Here is a 20,752-nt window from a genome sequence, read left to right as displayed (position 1 = left end):
TTATTATATCACAAATACAGCAAAAAGCCCCAATGGAAATTCACCCGACACTTGTAGGAGACCAGGTATTTCCACAATAAAATGTGGTTACAACCTTCTTTGTGGGCATATTTAGTTGAACAGAAACAGTGACTGCTAATGACAGTAGACTCCAAACAGTAATTTTCAATTCACATTTTCTCTAATAAAATACTTTATGTTCAAACCTGTAAATATCCTGTGTTAAAAGTAATTGGTCCCCAGAAATCTACCTTCACCATGTTTTTACTTCTTAGGAAAGTAACTGAAACAGAAATCTGGGTTATTCTTGCATATGTCTGAGTTAGAGTAGGAGGGAACATCAACAGAGTTCGGAGTAAATTAACCTGCCTGTCCCATAAGTGTGCTTATGTGTGAACATTAACCACTGTGGATGCTAGAAGGAATGGGCACAGTTTATAGCTTTTTTTTTTCAAAAGTAACTCCAAGGGGCTATCTGTTATTTTAAGAAATTTGAATGCAGCTTGCACATTACTCCTCTCTTGAAAAATATAGAGAAGGCATTTTCATTATGCTATTGTAAAATTATTACAGTTTAATGTTGATTTATGTGTTTTAACAAATCATATTAATAAATATGAAGATAATCTGTGCACACTTGCTATGAGTTAGTTTTCCATGAGCAATAACAGTAATAAGTGCTATGCCTGAAAGAAAACATGTACAAGGGGCAAGTCCGAGCAAAATCTGTAAATTAAAAAAAAAAAAATATATTTTGAAGTTCCTCTTCCCTTATTTTCTCTCCTTCCTGTTTTTGGAGATAATAAGATTCATTTATTGATTATAAAGATGTTTTCGATTTGGTATGATTAGATCCAAACATTGTTCAGTATTACATGACTGGATTGTTTGCATTTCAGCAGGAGAAAACATGCTGATTCTAAAACTACTGTTATAATTTTAGAGACACATTTCAAAAAGTAGTAAAGATATTAGTAAAGACTAGTTATTCATGTGACTGTGCTATATTTCGGTACACAAAATAATTTTTAAAACCATAGCCATATTTATTAAACTTTTTGTGACAAAGATAGTGGATTGAAACTCATATTAAAAAAAAAAAAAATCATAAAACCCAGAAGAATGCTCAATGATTTTTTTTTTACCAAAATTCCACAGACTTTTTGTTGACTTACTTTGTATTGCTACTAGTGAAAGAACAACAGGAATTACCTAATAGGTAGCTAAATGTTTCTTATATATATATATATGTGTGTGTGTGTGTGTATATATATATATATAAAATCGTATTATCCACTTTAGAATTTCCTCCTTTTTTTGTTTTTCATTATCTTAAATTTACTTGCTTACTGTCATATTTGCAGTTGCTAAAGTACTTTTTGCCAAGCTGTACTGTTTGAAAGTCATTCTGCATAGAAAATTCAGTCTTGTGTTAAACGAAAGGAAAGTAATAAATTTAATGATACAATTTAATTAATCTTTTATTATTACCGTCTTTGAAGCTTTGGTGATAAATCACAGCCTCAGCCAAAAGCACTTCTCGTGATTCATTGCTTGAGACCAGCACTTAATGTATCATCAAAAGTGGACACCTTTCTTTATTTCATGGGTTATTTAACTTGAGAAAGGGAAAGTAACACAAACCCTAAATTTCTTACTCCAGCTATTCTTTTTTAGGAGCCAAAGTCAACATTTACGTTTCCCCAGTGCCTCTCACTTTCACCAAGGAATGTTTAGAATCTTAAATTTCTACCTTTTAATGACAAGTTCTTCTGTGCAAATGCACTGATTTTGTTGAGCTAATGCTGTTTTCCTGGATCTTTCCTTCTTTTCCTGTCTGTGCTTCACTCCTTTCCAACTTTGCAATGTAGCAAGCTGAGCAGTTGTTCAATCAGATGTACAATCCAGTAAGTTCTTTTTAAAAATGCCCGCTGTAACATATGAAAGCATGAGGATCCATTACTTTACTGTGTTGTGCTCTTCCTCTATGGAGCTTTGTGGAATACTTCTGATGCTCACTATGCCATATTTGTTATAGCCAAATAAATGAACTTTGTGGACTTCAAGGCCATTTTAAGAATATGGAATGTATTAAATAGGTACAGACAGTATTTCTGAGAAAACAAACATCCTAGCCTTTAGGTCCTCAACTTCTCCACTAGAAAAAGCATGCACACTTTTTTTATTTTGCTTTGCTTTGCTTTTTAGTTCCTCCTTCTGCAGTACTTTATTTGATCCTTCAAACTTGAATAGCTTCTAATTTATTCAGTTTATCTCAAGTGACTGAGTTGATTATGTGAATAATAATATCAAGGAAGTGACTGGTACTGTTTTCAAAAGTCTTTGTTTAAAATAGTTCAGACCAGTTTTAGTCATAAAAGACTGTACACATTCACCATATATAAATTAAGAATATGGAAACATTGTATTTAATTTAAGAAAATGCCAAAATATAAAATGCTGAATGCAAGAGGAAATATTTGAAAAAGCCAAACAGTATTGCTTTGGCTTGTTTAGCATTATTATTCTTGCCAATGTCTGCTTTAATTGCACAGTGTCTACCTTTTTGAGTTGACTGTGTTCCTTTTTCAGTTTGAGGAAGAGTAGTAACATACATTCTCTCTGCAGAGAACAGCTTTTATTTTTTCATCTGAGACTGTTACATATAATGTTCTGTGAGCATCACAGGACAGGAAAAAAGGTGTAACTGTAATAGCAATTTACAAACTGTAGTTTATGCGGTAATCATAGTTGGAATTACCACGTAATTGGGCAGTATACATAGAAGAACTGGTTTTGTAGCTTAAGCAACGTGATATGATGCATTAGGGAAGGTATTGCCTACACTAGAAGTCAAAGGGAATTTTGCCATGAATGTCAGTGGACCAGGATTCCAGCTTTGGAACTTATTGCTAAGTTCTGTAGCTTCTAACCATGGAATGGATATGTCATGACTTATGTATGGGAAGTGTCCCACAGAATGTGCTGTATTTATTGGTAAAGTTATTGCTTAACTGCTTTTAGAATCCAGTTATAAATTGATTGTAACTAGCATAAGACCTGATATTATCACCTCTGGCATCCAGCACACTGCTGGTCAAGGAGCTTTTCCCTCTGAATGATAAAACCCTTTTTGCTGTATCATCTGGGTAAACTTTGTGGTAGTTCTGTTTCTGTTCATATCATTTGCACTCCTACTGTGCATGTCTTTTCGGACTGGAGTTTTTTTTGTGTTCGTTGTTCTCTTGAATTTCATAAATGCTTTCCAGTCATTATTTCAATATTAGTTATTTTGCTGTATGGAGTTAGTTTGTTACTTCTTAGTCTATTTGTGTGCGGTATTCCAAAGTCGGTCAGTCCTTTTTTTTTTTTTTTTTTTTCTGCCGCTGCGTGCTTAATTTTCAAGAGGACAGCCTGTTGGCATTTCTGAAATAATGGATGCAAGATCCTTTTCCTTTGGCACCGGGCAGCAATTATAGTATATCCGTGAGACAGGTTTTCCTAAATAAACTTTTCTTGCTCATCTTCTTTCTTCTCCTACTTATACCGGTCTACTTTTAACAGTGCACGTAGTAATGATCCTCTTCTCCCCCAAAACCACCTAAGATCTGGAAAAGAAATCATTATTTGATTGAAATAAATGGCAACATATTCTTTGAATGCCACAAGGCCAAGATTTTACCTTTGTTCTCTGAGATGACATAATATCAGTTAACTGAAACATTTTTTTGCACTGTAAATCATTACAACGCTTTATTTAATGGAATGTTTCCTTTTTGCTTGGTTTTTTTTTTTTGAGAACAATACTGTTATAAAAAAAAGATGGTAATCTAATCTTAAAATACTGAAGTTTTATTGCTCTTTTGTTTACATGTGTCAGAGAAACAACAGTCAATCTCTGAGTAGACCTTTTTTAGCCCATGAGGTAATGTAGTATTTTCTTTTTGTTGGAATGTGGGTTTTTTCCTACTGTGTCACACAGGTATCACTTCCAAGACTTTCATTTATTGCTGAATCTAATGTTTTTAAAATACAGCAATGGATAGAAGTGTTTTATTCTTAGCTGCATTTGAGTACCAAAGTGGAGATGATATGGAAGGGGTGCAAATCTTGCATACTCTATAGCAAATGATTTCACAGTCTATTTGCCTGTGTGAATAAGAAGTTAAGAGAATTGGGCACACATTTCTTCATGTTTTGAAATGTGAAATTTTTGAAATACCAAATGAATTCTTTTGCAAAATTGATTATTAGAAGTTACATGATTGGTTTTGTACAGTAATAGAAATATAATGATGTGCTTAGTTTGGAGTTTTGGTGGACCTTTTTCTGAATAATAAAGACTTAGTTTTCCAAATGCTCTATCACAGCAATGTCAGACTAAAATTTAGATTACTTGCAGAATCCACTCTAAATTGCTTAGACCAATCCCGGAAGTTAATTAAAAAAAGCTTTGAATTTTAAGGAGACTATAAAAAATTTAAGGTGACAGCAATTCTTTTTTTAGTTTATTATAGAGAGTAATAAAATTTGAAGGATCTTACAAAGTAATTTCTTGCATGTAAATTCTGCTGTTCTGTTTACTTTTTCATGAAGTACTTGGTCGATATCTGTGTATGTTTGTGTCTGAAGCTTTAAAAAACAAATAATATATCCGTCTATTTCTGTTATGCGAAATAATGCATGCGTGATTGTACTGTAAAATTTTAATAGACTAATTCATGTTGCATGTTTGTGCCACACTATTATGTTTTTTTGTAGGATATTTGTAGTTTACATAAGGATGTTAATTTAATTCTAAACTATTTGTAGTACTTATTAAGCAAATATCAGAACAGACACATCATTACTGTAAAAATTAGTGATCTTAGTGAACTTAGTAGAGTGATATGCTATTTTTATTGAATTGTAAAAATAACATACAACAACACAATCACAGAACATCATAAACCAAGTGTGCTGGTTTCAAACTAGCCTAATCTGCACACACAAGTATTGTCATTTACAGATACAGAGATCAATTACTTTGCTGCTGAAAGGTATGCATGAACCAGTCACTCTTCTACATAAAGCCCCATCAAACCAGAAAATGTATTCTTCCCAAGAAAACAGAGAACTTAGGGGCAAAAAGAGAGACAGAAATGAAGGGGGGAAAAAAAAAAAAAAATATATATATATATATTAAAAAAAGAGGACAGCAGTAACAGCTAGAGACTTTCTGATTCTTGTTACAACCATGCAGCTTCTGGTTAGAAGCAATCCAAGCCTGTCTCCCACAACCCACAAAAAGCCAAAGCAATCTGCCCTGTCCGGGCAGGAGCAAGGTCAACATCAGCTGAGTGGCCTTTCATCTCCTTTGGGCCTACTGTTTGACCTCAAAAGTCAAGTTCTATCTGTCAACAAATCACCCCGATCTGTATATAACAACTTACAAAAAAAAAAAAAAACCACCACACAAAAAAACAGACCAAAAAAAAGCCCCAAGTGGCTAGTTCAAATCCAAACACATCTTTCAAAGCCATAAAATAGAATAGGGCTCTTCTAAGTAATGCTATGCCTTTGTCTGAGGAATGTCAGAGGGATTGTGTTTTGCTTTCTTGTAATGTCAGCAGCTTTGTTTACAACATGACAGTTCCCTTCAAGGGACTCATTGCAAGTTAGAGTACCACCTGCACAAAGCTCTTTTTCCAAAAATGTTTGATGTTCTTGCTCTTCCTTTTTATCTAACTTTCCTTTCTGTCTTCTTCAAGGCAATGCCCTGGAATTGTAGAAATCTGATTCCTGCCAGTAGTCCAAAAATATTCTATAGGAAGTGCTTGTAAAAATAGAGGCAACCGACTTAATTGGTGGTTTGCAATACTGGGATATATATATTTTTTAAGAAGATTAGAATAATATGATGCTTGTCTTTCAACTGAATGTTTCCTTATATGTGATGTTATGGATAATTGTGCTGCACCTCAAAACCCTGTGTAGGTTGGATACTTACATCACATTAGATTTAATCATACCTTATAGGTTCCACTTTGTGTTGAAAACCATGGGAAAATACAATGACCAAGTTTGCGCTACCAAATTTTCTAAAAACACATCCCACAAATATGGAATGGCATGAGTACCACAGAAAGCATAAGAATTGAAAATACTTTTGCAACTTGACATTAATTTCCTTAGCATGCTATTGACCAAGAATTGTAGGGCTAAATTGAGGAATATAATTTATATACGTTATTTCAGGTGATATTTTAGTTATAAGCTGTGCAGTAGATAATTTGTTCAGTACATTTGAGCCACTGTGTGACAGGAATATTCTACGATAGTTAAACATTTGGCACCTTTGCATTGGTGACACCGTCATGTTCTTGCCCAATTATATATTTCATCCTAGAAAGTCCAGTGTGGCAATGAGCAGCAGAAAAAAAAAAAAAAAAAAGACAGGCTTCTCTATCAGTTCTGCATTGCTGCTCATCCTGGGTTAAAACTGGGGTAGAGATGCAGTTTGGGCTGAAGCTGAGAGTTCTTATCTGCTGAAGTGAAGACCGGTTAGAGGCAGGAAGGTGGGTGTTTTGCCTGTTTATGAAATGATACAAGCAAGGATGGCTAATAAGTGAATTATATCCAAAATGAACAGAAGGTGGTAGGGAAGAATAGAAAAGTGTGATAGCCTCTAGAGGGGGATTGCAAAATTCTGGATTTACCCTTGGGAGAGGAGGAGAAATCGAAGATCAGTAGGGAACAATATGCTCTTTGCATGCTTCTTAGTATCTTAAAGGTGGAAGTTAGGTTGTATTTTTTTTTTCCTAGAGTGAATTTACCTTTACCAACATATGGAATTATTTTTTTTCTTTGCAAAAGAACACGTAGTGTTTATTTAGGAGAGATAAAACATTGTATAATATCTTAATAGAGCTGAGGGAAAATCAAAGTGGTTTGCAGCTAGAGATTGATACACAGGCTCTCACATAATTGGCCCTGGGTCTGAGTATTGTATTCACTTAAAAAATTACAAAGCTAGCTGAAAATAAATTTCTTGACTCAACACTGGGTATAAAATAAATTGAAGTTTAGTATTAAAGCAGAAAGATTTATGAGGATGAAAAGGAATCTGTTGCTAGCATCTCACTCAAACAGTAAAATCAAGATATCCTTTGGATGTTACTTGGAATGTGCCCTGTGTTAGGAAAAGCCCTGTATCTGCATAGAATTCAGGGCTGGAGCACGTATTATAATCCAAAATAGACAATTTGAAGAGCAAGGCCAGTAAGTTTAGTAGGCTTCTCATGTAATTTCCTTGACTTATTTTGGTAAACAAATATTTCTTCTGAATAAAAATCTCACAGTGGGATAAATAACACTTAAAATCTACTATGTTTTTACTTATCCTCATGCTTAAATGATATGTTACGTGCAAACCTAAGTTTCTTTTCTAGTAATTTCATTTTTTTTAGTTGTTGTATTTATGCTAAACTGAGACTTGTCCTTTATTTATATAGAAAATTTTAACCATTGCAAAGAATATGAACATTCTTGTATCTGTAGTTTATATTAATTCTTTCCAAAACAAGCATGTTTCATTTTGATCTGCATTTCTTTCGTTGCTTGCTTGCATTGTCTATTCCCTGAAATTAAGAGGATAAATAAGTCCACATCTCTGCCTAGTAAGACAGTTGGAGGACCCTCAGTTCTAAATATCCTGAATTTCTGTAAAATTCCTGTATGTTCAGAGAATGTTTTCTGAATTTTCTATGTTTAATGTGCACTGCCTTAAACTACTTGTTTTTTCCTTGCCTGCTCTTTCAAGATGCCAATTAGGAATAATGGGAAGCAAGGGGTAGGCCAAGCGTTGCAGTGCATTGTTGTTTCCATCTGTCTGTGATTATTCCAGCCAACAGTTTAAAGCACTTGATGCCAGATCATGCTCCCATTGAAGTTAATTGGGTTTTTGCCATTAGGTTTGATGGGAGTAAGATTGGGCTCTGCACTGTTGTTGTATTCATTGCCTTCTTTCTCGTCTGTGAAATTGCCACCCATCCATGCATGTGTTTGCCAGGTTTGTGCCGTTTTCACCTTTTCACCAATGGGCTTGTTCTTCTGATGTTTCAGGTTAAGTATTAATGATAATAGAAAAAGGATTATTGGGTAAAATGTCTGGTGAAAGCAACTTTTTAGCTTATTGGTTTGTCTTTTAGAACCAACATTGCATAAAAACAATTTATTCCTTTTAAATTCTTTGCCTCAAACTGCATTTGAAACATGTGGTGATACAGTTTACAATATGTATGTATGTGTGTACATATATATATAGACAAAGTGTGTATATATATGTGGAAAGAGAGATAGTATACTTTATTAAGAAATTGCCTGTGTATTTGAAACACTTTAAAAGGCTAATGTGAGTTAAATAAATTACAAGATGATTTTTTAATTAAAAATAAAAACACACCTTTAAAGTATGGTTGATTTAATATGTAAAAAAACATTAATAAAGCCCTTCCTTCTTCAAGATTGGTAGCATTGACTATAATTTTAGACTATGAAGAGATTTTCATTCCTTTTTATAATGCTTCGGTAGAAAATATTGTCATCAGACAGAAATACCCATAATCCTTTTAATGGAAATTCAAACTCTGAGACTGAAGAAGTAAAGATCCCTAAGCTATATAAATTATTGTCATCCTTATGTTTTGGTTTTTTTGTTTGTTTTTTTTTTAATATTGATTCTGAAGGCTCATGAGGCTGAAGAGGAGGCACGGATGAATCCAGAATTTGCAGACAGAATGAAACAGCTTGATAAGGAGGCATCTTACTATAGAGAAGAATGCGGCAAAGCTCAGGCTGAGGTTGACAGACTTCTAGAAATACTCAAGGAAGTAGAGAATGAGAAGAATGACAAAGATAAGAAAATTGCTGAGTTAGAAAGGTAATCCTTATATTTGTCTTGCATTGAATGGCATTTTTATTTTCTTGATCTTCATTGCAGAGCAGAGAAGTTAACAGCAGAATATGTTTTTTAACAGAATATTTGTTATGTCCTGTAAAATTGAATCAGAAATGGAAAAAAAAAGGCTACCTGAGAACTGTATCTCCTGTGTGCTGACTTTGGAACAATTTAAGGTTTCCACTTTCTAAGCAGTCTCCTTAAAAGGAACACACATAGAAAAAGCCATATGCAATCTACAGTGACAACAACCCTCCGAGAAAACCCTGTTGGAGTGCTAAATCAAATCTGTCCCCACGCTTGTTTTGTCAGTGTGAACAGCATCACTGGTTCTCAGAGGTCCTGAAAAGTATCGGAAAGTGTTTCTAACAAGTCTCATGACTATTTAATAATAGCTGTAACTATTTCTCAGTAGTTTTGTAGTCTTTGTCAGCTTCAAATGAATGTTTTCTGATGTTGACTGGGCAGTGTTCGTCTTATTTCTTGGAAGGTTTTACAGTCTTTCCTTAATGGAGACAGGAAGGTTTTAGGATCCATTGGTTTTGTGCCCTTCATAATTAAACAGTTCTTGGAACCTTCTCCCATATGGTATGCTGCAATTTATTTGATTTATAAGCAATTTATGTGGATCTAATGTCTTTGTTCCCTTCCTGTACTTAGCCACTTTTGGGTAAATGCAAGAAGGAATTTTTTGTTTTGAAATATTTTATATAATTGTTTTCTAGTGATAAGTCAGAAAAAAAAGCGCTTCATAGTTCCAAAAGAGAAGTTTAAGGGGTCTCATTGTTGTGATTATTGCTCTAGTTCCAGTCAAGACGTAGCAGTTCTCTGTCCTATTACGGACAACTACCATGAAAGAGGGGAAGATCTGCTGGAAATGTTGTTACCTTGGGGGAAGGAAAACAGACCCGACTTGGAAAGGAAGATATGTAGAGCATCTTTTACCTGGTGATGGCTTAGCAACCTTCACAGTTATCTGTTGCCAAAACTTTTCTCTCTCTGCAGATATTTGGCAAAGTTTTAATAGTGATAATAATGAATGGTTTATAGTTATCAACGTGTCATGAGAACAAAGACCTCAAATTTAAAGTGTAAAAAGAAGATTTGTACTTGAAATAGAACTGAATGTTTACATGAGGATAACTTTAATTAGCAGTAACCTCTTTCAACACTTCAGAAAGGGTTTAGAGTACTCTGGTGTTTGCATTGATTTTAATGTGTAAAGCAGATGCCAGAGGAAGCTGGTGATGAAGCGTGGTCACTTTGTGTACCATGACTGTGAGTTCTGCCTAAACTCTGCTGGATCTTAAAGCAGCATATTGGAATAAAGATAACACAATTAGTGAGTTTGTGTGGTGAAGAAAGTGTTGCCTATTCCATCCATTCGTGCATGTTCTGCAGGGGCGGTTACAGACCTAGGCTTGTAATATAGTGACTGCAGGTATGACCACGCTGGTGAAAACTGACTGTATAGTTTCTACAGGAACAGTAACCGATATCCTCACTGGGCTATAAAACCTACTGAATTATTGTGTGACACTAGATGCAATAGTAGGCATGTTAAACTTTTGTTCAGGAAGGTAATCTTAAGATATTTGTTAAGTAGCAATCATATATATGTTCAATAGTTGAATATTAAAATGACAAGATCCAAAGGTGAACATGATGAAGTAGTGAAGCTTGTGATTGAAGATTTTTAGTAAATGTTAATTCGATTTAAATATTTTATATTAAAAAGAGATAAAGAATTGATATAGCTCGGCAGATGTATTTGAAGTAAATTGAGAGTTATTGATTACAAACCAATTATTACAAAAAATAAGGAACCAAGGGTTACACAGCTATTACTACGGCCTTGTAAGTCCTCTTCTTATTGTCTGAGAGCCCTGTAACAGGTTATACAATGGACAGAATTTTCTTCTTTTTTTTTTTTAAATTCAATGCACTTTTATCAGTGAAATTTTGGGAAACTGATTTCCAGTCTGTTATTGCTGATGGGGATGTTGATAGTGAACTAACTTAGCAGAAAATACTTTGGTACACTGAGTAAACACAGACTTTTTGTACAGGATCTGCAATACTTTGAATGTGATAAAGTAGTTAAGCTTTGCTATGAACCTTTAAGTGCTTCTGTAATGCTTACAATAAGTTCTCTGTGGCATGACCAGCTAAGAACAGTAGTATGTTGCAATTTTGGGGAATCATCATGTTCTAATATTTGTTTGTGATTTCTATTAACTTCAATGCAGTTTCTCCCTTGATTTAACTTAACTGCAGCTTTCAAGATTAATTCCAAATTCCTATACACACAGTGTATGTAAGTTAATTATTTTAAACTAGGAAAAAAAAGGAAAGTTATCTATTACTGCTTTCATCAACATAAGTTACCATCTTTACTTGGTAATGGAGTCTCAAAGCTACTTTCTACCAAGCACAGGCACAAATTCATTGGTTGGTACAGTAAGACCAGCAATCGCCAGCAATATAAATGTGTAATAGGGAAATATTTTTGGAGAGTGAGCATCTCACCCTTCTTACTAATCAGGCTCCTTAGGTTTCTCTTTTTTTTTTTTTTCTCTCCCTCTTCCTTGTTTTCTAAAAGCATTTCCCTGAAGATCTAAATCTGTGTATAACTGCCACCTGTTGGTGTCCCTAGAGAGGGAACTTTGATGTTGAAATTTCACTTTCTAGGGGGTTAGGTGGGGTGTAAATTGCCGTAACATTTTATGAAGTGCTGCTACTTTTTCTGCTTGTAACGACTACTTGATTGGCTCATTACTGAAGGGAAGAGGTGGAGCCAAAGCTCAGTTTACCCACGTTATGAGAATAAGGCATTGTGAAAATGACTGCAACTTTCACAGAAGCATATTTGAAAATGTTTTTTTCTTATCCCACTGTTTTGTAGTTCATATAATGTGCTCTACGTTGCTATTTTTGCTCTTTATTTTTTCTCCTTTTTTTTTTTTTTTTTTTTTCCCCCTGTTCAGAAATGGCATATCCTCAACATTTCCCCTAACTTCAGATGCAAGGATTTGGCTGGGGTGTTGTAGGAAAAGGAGTGCTCTTTTGAAATGTGTTTGTTAGTTAATAGCTTGCTGGGATCCATGTTCACTGCTATGCCAACATCTTTGCACTGCAAGATAATACCAAGAACATAAATTCTCAAAATTTCTAAATGTAAATTTCTGAGATAGAGTATTGCAAGCTATGGTATCTTCACAATATTTATTATATTCACGTAGAAATTCATCAGCCTAATGAGATATATTTGTATAAATCCCTTGAAAAGTAAAAATGTTTGAAATAGAGTTATAATTTACAAATTAAAATAAGAATTAAAACAAGATGATGAATACTAATGTTCTACTATTTGCCAGAAAGTGTTGACATAGAGAGTGTCAAATATGCAAGGGTATTTTTACTACATCTACTTCAGGACATCGGCAATTAATTTTATAAGCGTATGCTATTTGGCATATTTGTTAATAATCCAGAAGATTTCATATTAATGGTAATTCTTTTTGTTTTAATGTGATTTTCGTGCCTCAGAAACTATCAGACTTTTGGCTTGCATCACTTAAGATTCATGATTCATTCTATTCCTCATATATGCAAACAGTCTGTTTCTTAAAATACTGCATATATATTAATTTTCTATTTTATATCATCTTATCACTATGTAGAAGAATCAATTCCTCCTCCCATACTAAAGTTGTTTGATAACTGTTATTACATCTTTTGTGATTTATCAGTTTCTAATGAGAACAGGTTAAAATGAAATGCAATATATCCCAGCCTAATGTACTTGTAGTAAAATTAACTTGATGTTTTTCTTTTGTTTTCTTGATGAAGGAAATGTGTTTCGTTTTGGTGGGATATTTGCTGGGTTGTGATGTGTTTTGTGGTGTTTGTTTTGTTTTGTGTGGGTTTTTTTTTTGTTTGTGGGGTTTTGTTTTCTTTTGTTTTTTTTTAAATACTGTAAATGAATCTGGGTAAGATAGTGATCAGCTTAAATTTAAATGTGGAGGGCCTAGCCAAAAGGAGGTAACTGTAGCTGAAAAGGAACTGTCAGGATGGAAGGAGTATATTGTTTAATGCTTTTATTAATGGTGTTAGAATGAAAAGTATATTTATAAAATATGCTAGGGAGTTTGAATAATGAAATAAAGTGAAATACCAAATGCATGATTGTGAAGTTAGGACCAGTAAGACTGCCTGCTGTAAGCTGAGGATAATCCTTGATACAGTTTAGGAAGAGAAAGATTGGGTGAAGTTGCTAATGGCAGTGCCATTGTAAGCCATCTAAATAATAAAGGGGACATCTAAATAATGATGTATGAATCCCGATATGTCAGAATAGATGTTTGCAGTAATGATAGGAAGGTATTAGTGTCATCAAGCGCTAGCAAGTCTCCATGTGGAACACTGCTGTGTACTTCTCCTCAGTTGAACTTGAGAAGATTGAATTAAAACTGGCAGCAGGTGCAGAGAGGGCTGGTGGGATAATGGAGTGGAGTCCTCATGTCACAGGAGGAGCGTAAAACACAGGGGTTTGTTTCTCTGGCAAAACAAAGGCTCAGTAGGGATGCTTGTTCTCAGCGAATATGGCAAGAGGAAAGCACAGTGGTGGAAGAAGACTGATTTAAATAGAACAGAGTTGGACATGATACAATGGATATAAGTTATCCATTAATAAATTTAGGCTGAAAAGAGGAAGAAAAGAAGAAAAAGTTTTATAATTCTCAGAGGAATGAAGGCTCTAGAACAGCTTTCTAAAAGAAACAGAGGGAAACCTAACTGGTTTTAAGATGCAGCTTGGTACATGAATGAACTCGATGATGAAATGTGGCTGCCTGCAGCTGCGTGCACAAGTTGAGTCCTCAGAACCAGGTTATTCCACAGTCTTGTGCTCTTACAAGAACAGCATGCTGTTAGCAACCTGTGTGCATTTCATTTCTGCGATAGCTTTACCTTACTTAACATTCTACCAATTTCTATGCAAACACATTGCTTCTATTACGAGAGGTTTCTTCAGAATGAGAGCTGTAACTTAAGTGCTCTCAGAATGCAAGAAAGGCCAGCATCCCATTGCTTGTGTTCTGCCCTTTGGATTAAATCACAATGAATGGGAGAAGAAAGGACACTGCATGGGCGTGTGTGAAACTGAGGATGAAAAAGGAGCAGAGAGGCTGCCCTTGCAGGTCCTGACACTGTAAACAATATTCCAGCTGTTCTTTGGACCCTGTTTTAAAGAGCATTTAGTGGGACAACAAGTACCATACAGGAAGGTAGTGTATTTGGAGCAAGACAACTAGATTAATAACTACTTTCTCAGGTGGGGCCATATTTAAAAATCCCTGTTAACAATTGCTTTGAGTACCCTTACTGGAGAGACCAGAGTGCCTATCAAGCAGGTCAGGACACTGTGGTCTTTTAACTTTAGTCATCTCCAGGAACACAGAAAGAGTTTGGGCAAAGGCTGATAATATGAGATAGAGCCGGACTAGCATGTTACCTACCACCTTTAAGAGAACTGGCCATGAACTAACCTGTCTGGTAAAGGATAAATATTGCAATCCTAATCAGACTGTTGCTGGTTTAAGAGTGAAATGCTGCAGCTTGATGAAGTGATGAGAACATAGTGTAGATTGCGAAACCTTGGATCTGCTTTTCCGTACTGGTATGTTCGATGGTCAGTCATTTGCTTGATTGAGCGTAGCTTCTCAGCAAAGCTTACAACAATATGAAAGTTCATGTGAAAATCCTATACTAGCTATGAGACAAAAGCAATTTACTTTTAGAAAAGCACTTTGTTTTTTGTTACCACTTCTCATATGTGTAATAACACTGTAGATGCGCATTTAAGGTCTTGGGGTGTTCAGACTACAATTAGTTCATTCTGAATTGATTTGGATTTGAATTCTGGTGAAAATAAGTCCACACAGCACTGGTGATTCATTGCATAAATGACAAACCGTCAACATATGGAATAATTGTGTTAAAAAAAGTATTTTTTTGGCTTTAAAAAAATTTCCCTCTCATAAGTGAATGAAAAACTGTGCACCAGGGACAGCTCTAAGGATTAGTCTAACTGAGTGTTGGGCAGGGATCTTTTTTGCCTTACTTAATCGAAAGGGCATGTTAGGTATTTTTTAACAAAGAAGTTGTCAAGCATTGGTGTATTTTCAGTGATGAAGTATTAACCTTAATCTTCAGACTGAAGGAAAAAATTGCTGTCAGCATTAGGAGGAGGGGGCAGTCTCTGTCTTTGATTATTAAGTACAGTATTTGATTATTAAGTACAGTGCTTTGTGAACTTCTAAATGGTATCTTTGAATAAGATGTCAAATTGTTTAGCTGTTGCCTTTTGTGAGAAGACTTGAGGAATATGGGTCACCAAACATATGTAGGTTCAAAAAAAACTTTGTGGTATATAATGAGACATTTGTGACACTGCAAATCTACCAATATCCACCTAATTTATTTGTTCTATTTGGCGTATGCATTTGGATGGTTATAAATACGGCTGGTTTTCCACAGTCCACAACTGACAAGGTGCCATTTTACTTTAAAATTTCTGTTTTATTCAGTGCACCAAAAGGATGTACTCTTGCAGAAGTTTTACTTTATTTCTTGCTTTCCCTTCCCTTTCCTTTTCCTTTTTTTTTTTTTTTTTAAATAAAATCTGGTAATATAACATCTGCTTGTTATATTTTTAAAGAACTAATGTGTTCCTCCCTTTATTCTCTTTTGCTGTCTTCTTTCCTATCTGTTTTCCTCCAAACTGCTGCTTTCATCCCTACTCCAACCAGCTTGACTTCCAGGTCAGTATTTTCTGCTCTCTTATTTAATTGCTCTTTCCACAATGAAGGTTTTCATTGATGCTTCATTTGTTTGGCCATTTTGATTCCATATTAATAACTTCTGCTCGTCTTTTTTTTTTCTTTCTTATTTTATTTATTCTGCCTGTCCCTATTGTGAAGTTTTTGGTCATTCAATTTCTAGATCAGAAACTTCACAGTAAATGAATGCTTTTGTCAAAAGTCTGTAAGAAAAAAATATTTATTAACAACATATTCAATTCATATGTTGTTTTGGGTGAAGATTTTTTTCTTCTTTCAGTTTTACTTTTATTATCTTTGTTCAGGGAATTCAACAACAGGAATAACATTTTGGTAGACAACCCAACCCAGTACGTAATAGATTGCATGATGACAATAGTATACAAAGGGATTTATACTAAAGATCAGAGACTTAATGCTTTCCATCACCACTTCTATTGCACACTTAATAGGATGAGCTGGAGTTGTTCAGCTTCTGGTTCAGAAACTTTTATCTGGTTTGTGCTGGCCAGATTCTGGACTGGCACAGAACTGCAAGGGAGATGTATGTACATGTATGTTTTATATGCTGTGTTTGTATATAGCTTAATCTAGTCAGATTTACGTTTTTCTTACTTCTGGGTTTCAGATTAGTTTATCTAGTGTTTGTGCTTGTGCACTGTTTTTGAGTAATCTTATCAAGTATTATTGCATATGTTGTGGTGCTTGCTGAAAGTCAAAATTGATCTAGTCAACATTTTCTTCTCTTAGTAGGCCTTGATGTTAATTTTTCTTTCTCATGTTTATGAATGACTGTTAAGTGTAAATTAGCAAAGTCTTAAACCATCTACTTGGTATTTTAGAAACTAATAACTTTATATAGTTTGGACTACAGATTCGTCTGCTTCTTCCTTTCCCTATTGATTTGAGATTGTAGCTTTTTTTTTTTTTCCTTTTTCCTGTGACAGGTATTTAAGACAGTTCTATACTCTTAAGCTGATCCCTTATTTTTCAATTTCTGAAATTGCTGATTGAAACTTGCACAAGGTTTTGTCTCCTGTACAGAAGGAGCTTTGTTTTAGGCAGGAACAGACCTAGTTTTCAATCATTATCGAAGCAGAAAGTGTTTACTTCACAGAACAGTCATACTGGAGTATAAAGGAGGGTGTGTACTGCAAAGACTTGCTAGGTGGATTTCAGGTACCAAAGTTTTGCATTTGCAGATATGGGCCCAGGTATGAGGTTGCCATGCAGAACATTTGACTAGAATCATGCAAATGTCTGGTCTGCCTCTATAATGTGTTCAGATCTAAAGTTTTCGGAGTTTTAATGTCAATATATACTTTCTGCACAGCATTGTTCTTTATTCATATAGAAGCAGAGCTTGTCAGTTTGGGAGAGTTTTTGTATCTTAGTCTCAAAACCAAGCACAGTTCACATTTCATGGTTCAGATGCATCAGAGAAGTTTCTGACATGGATGCCTTCAAACGGGTTGTTTGTTTTTTGGTGGTTTTTTGTTTTGTTTTACTTAAACTCTTTATTTTCAGAGTCTTCCAGAAATTAATTAAGTGCATTTACTCTGGAGTTGTCTATGATGAAATTATTGTCTGAATGTGACCACTCTGGAGTTGCTATCAGAACATACTCAACATAGATCGAAAATCTGTCTAGCCAGAAAGAGCTTAAAGAAAGGTATTATGCTCTGTGGTTGTCATTATGTTTGATTTCACTGGAATTCAGTGATTGGTATGCAGAAACATTTGTTCAGCAGTTGAAAGTGCAATTTCTGTTATGTTTTATTGACCTAAAAAACCAGCTGACCTCGCTGAAGCAAACTGTCCTCATAACCCTACCAACTTTCATCCCTAGAGTCCTAGAGAAGTTGTAGCGTTTGATTAGAGTGTATTGTGGGATTTCAGTGAGGTGTTAAGTTTTTGAGGCTTGAATCATCATTAAGGTCAAAACTCAATTTAAGAAACAGATCTACTAATTTATTTAATTTGTGCTAATCAATATGTTCTTAGCTGTCATTTTATTAATCCATATTTATATGGGGTTAGAATGATTGGAAAAATGCTGCATGTCTTATAACATGATGAGCTATTGATACTGATGACAAACCATAAAATCAAATACATTGGCATAAACCCTCCCCCGGCTGTGTGTATCTACATATATAATTAAAATAATATTCTGAGCACAAGAATCAGTGCAGTAACTTTTTTTTTTTCATTTAGGTTACAGCAGGTTCTATATTCCCCAAACTTTTCTGCCAACACATAAAGAAGAGATTGATATTTTCCCCACGTTTAATATATTGACCAGTGCTAAAAGTTTTCCCGTCAGCCTCTGATCTTGGCCTTCCTAGTTGTTGCCGTGGGAGCCTAGAGCTCAATGAGATGTGTAAGGCAAGGTTTAACAGAGTTTTAAATTTAACTTAGGAGCCTTCCACAGTTTTGTCAAATGTCAGTTTGATGGTTCCAAGGGCAGAGTGATATGTTGTTCAAAGATAATTTCCCTGGAGAAATTGAGATAGTGTACTAATGAAAACTGAGAGAATCTATGATATACATTACTCTTCTGAGAGACTGGTTATGCTGAGTGAGAAACAGAGTTGTCACATTGGATAACAGGGAAATTGTTGTCATGTCTTTCTGGTTTAGTCTGTTTGCTACATACACAGAATCAATGTTTTAACATTGTGAATGTTTTAACATTTAATTGTTTTAAAAGAGATGAAGATTTGCTAAGAGATTATTTAGATTTATACGATTACATATGTGGTTTTGAATTTAAGTACAATTACATTTCATTTTATTTAAGGAACAGTAAAGTAGAAAGTTTATTTCCTTGGATGTGAATGGGTCGCTGGGACAGGGTGAAGCATTGTTGTTCATTTTTATCCCTCTCACTCCTGAACCTGTCTACTCAGTTCTATTCTTTGCCCTTTCAGTTTGCTTAAAGACATGCAGAGGTTAAAATAATAATTTCTGAGACAACTAGCAATGGATTATTCAAATAAGGAAGGATATTATGTAATTTCTCAATGATGTGCTTTTTTGTTGTTGTTGTTGATTTGGAGTGTTAATACTCTGTGGAAGTAAATGGATACGCAGCATAAACTGGATATGAGGAGAAAAGATCTCTACATCTCTGAAGGAAAAACGTCCACTTTGTATTGGGTTGGACCTGAAACCACAATTCTGTGTTGAGGAAGAGAGAACGTAAGGAACTATTACTCTTTCTGTTTCATGGTTACTACTTCCAAGACAGAACAATATTTCTTAGGCTTCTCTAGACCTGCTGCTTCCACGAGTTTTCCTCAGGGGGAAGATCCACGAGAGCGTATTTCTTTACACCCCGAATGTGTGAATGAAGTAGCCCCAGAGCTGCTCTTGTCTGGGGAGCCCGTGCCTGCCTGGGTGCAACGCTTTCAGGATTCCCTGTGTGAAGCGGAGGGGGCTGTGTGTGAAGAATCATTGTGAGATAGCAGAGCTTACCCTCAAAAAGCTGTGACTGAAAAGAGACAGGAGAACTAAATTTAGGAATAAGGCTGTTGGTGGAACCACTTCTTCCACTCACATTGTTTGCTTCCATAATGCAGGAGCAACATGCCTGAACAATTGATTGTCCCTGGATTGGAATGCTCTGATCTGAATTTATAATAAGGGGAAGTTAGTATGTCAAAACAAGAAATCATACAAAGTGTACCTGATCTGTTTGGAGGTCTGAAGAGGTTACTGCAAAACCATGGAAAGTTTGATTTATGTATTGAATAATAATAGCTGGACTGATCTTGAGAACTGCTAGGTTGACCCAGGAGCTGCAGTCAAAAGATTTGATTCAGAAGGAAATTGCAATGAAACATGAAATGCAGCAGCAGAGATTTGATCCTGATTGCTGCCAGGCTGAGCTGGACATGCTGAGGAGCAGTTGAATCTAGAAAATAACTGGACAGAGTCAGGAGTTGGTGGTGTTGTGTGTGGCTTTTTTTTAATTAAAAAACCAATCAACCAACCAACCAAAAAATAAAAAAAGCCAAAACCAAACCAAAAAAACCTAAGAAAACAAAAAAACAAATCAGAAGAAACTTTACTTGGACAACATCCGGAAAGGACCTGATGAAGCAGCAGCAGGACTGCAACTCCTTGGTTGCAAATATCAGGCAACAAGCTATTTCCAGTTACTGGTTACGGTTATCGCTAATGGTATCCATTAATAAAACAGCTGAGCAAGCAATTAGCATATTAAATCAGATCAACTATCCTTCTCATCTAGTGTCTGTCAGCAGCAGTATTTTTTTTTTTTTTTTAAAGAACATCAGAAGAAAATGTAGAACAATCCTTGGTGTACAAGAGAGATGTGTGACAGATGAGTTTTCTGGTACGGATTTCACACATGTTCATATAAAGTGTCATCCAGTAAGAATGTGCTGAGAAAAACAGTAGTGCCGTGCGCTATGTTGGCATTTCAGTGGTTGCAGCGCAGATATGTGTTGAAACAAAGTGATATGAACCATAGTTTGGAACAGGATTTTAGTAGGTCTTTTTCATTCATGCATTATCCTCATGTGGGTATTTCTAGCATCTCTCTAGGGCTTTGGAGGGAACTGTGTCAGACTAAACACTTCTTAACCAAGGATTTTGGAAAACTTCCCAGGTTGTGTGTTAGGTAAACCCTTCCTCCCACGTTTTTGCCTTTGAGGTGAGAAATGTTTCAGTGACTCCAGTGACAGTCAGGGTTCTACCAGACAGGGCTGTTGATTCTCTCAAGGCAACAATATCTTTTTGTGGTGTGTTTGGAAGTAAAACAGTTGTCACACTAAAGCATTATCATAAACTGAGTATTAAGAAATACAAAAATTTGAAATAGTGAGATTCAAAGGGGGAGGGGGGAAGAGAGAGGATTATTTGAATTTGTGGCACTTTTTTTTTTTTTTTTAACCCAGCAATAGAATCTATAGATCTGTGTAGACTGAAAGCTTGTTCTTCT

At 35.2% G+C, this 20,752-nt stretch overlaps 1 protein-coding gene across 1 annotated transcript in view; it reads left to right on the top strand.

Annotated features, from left to right (window-relative positions):
* ERC2 (ELKS/RAB6-interacting/CAST family member 2) overlaps positions 1-20,752 on the top strand; it is a 400,553-nt gene that overhangs the window by 176,163 nt on the left and 203,638 nt on the right. Inside the window, exons 11-14 of the mRNA XM_065642652.1 lie at positions 1,872-1,907; positions 7,802-7,831; positions 8,727-8,920; positions 15,751-15,762. Coding sequence (XP_065498724.1) covers positions 1,872-1,907; positions 7,802-7,831; positions 8,727-8,920; positions 15,751-15,762 — 272 coding nt within the window. The remainder of the gene's footprint in view (positions 1-1,871; positions 1,908-7,801; positions 7,832-8,726; positions 8,921-15,750; positions 15,763-20,752) is intronic.

Source organism: Caloenas nicobarica, chromosome 11 (genome assembly GCF_036013445.1).
Source record: "Caloenas nicobarica isolate bCalNic1 chromosome 11, bCalNic1.hap1, whole genome shotgun sequence".
In the NCBI taxonomy this organism is placed as follows: Eukaryota; Metazoa; Chordata; class Aves; order Columbiformes; family Columbidae; genus Caloenas; species Caloenas nicobarica.
This window is presented reverse-complemented; position numbering and strand designations above follow the sequence as displayed.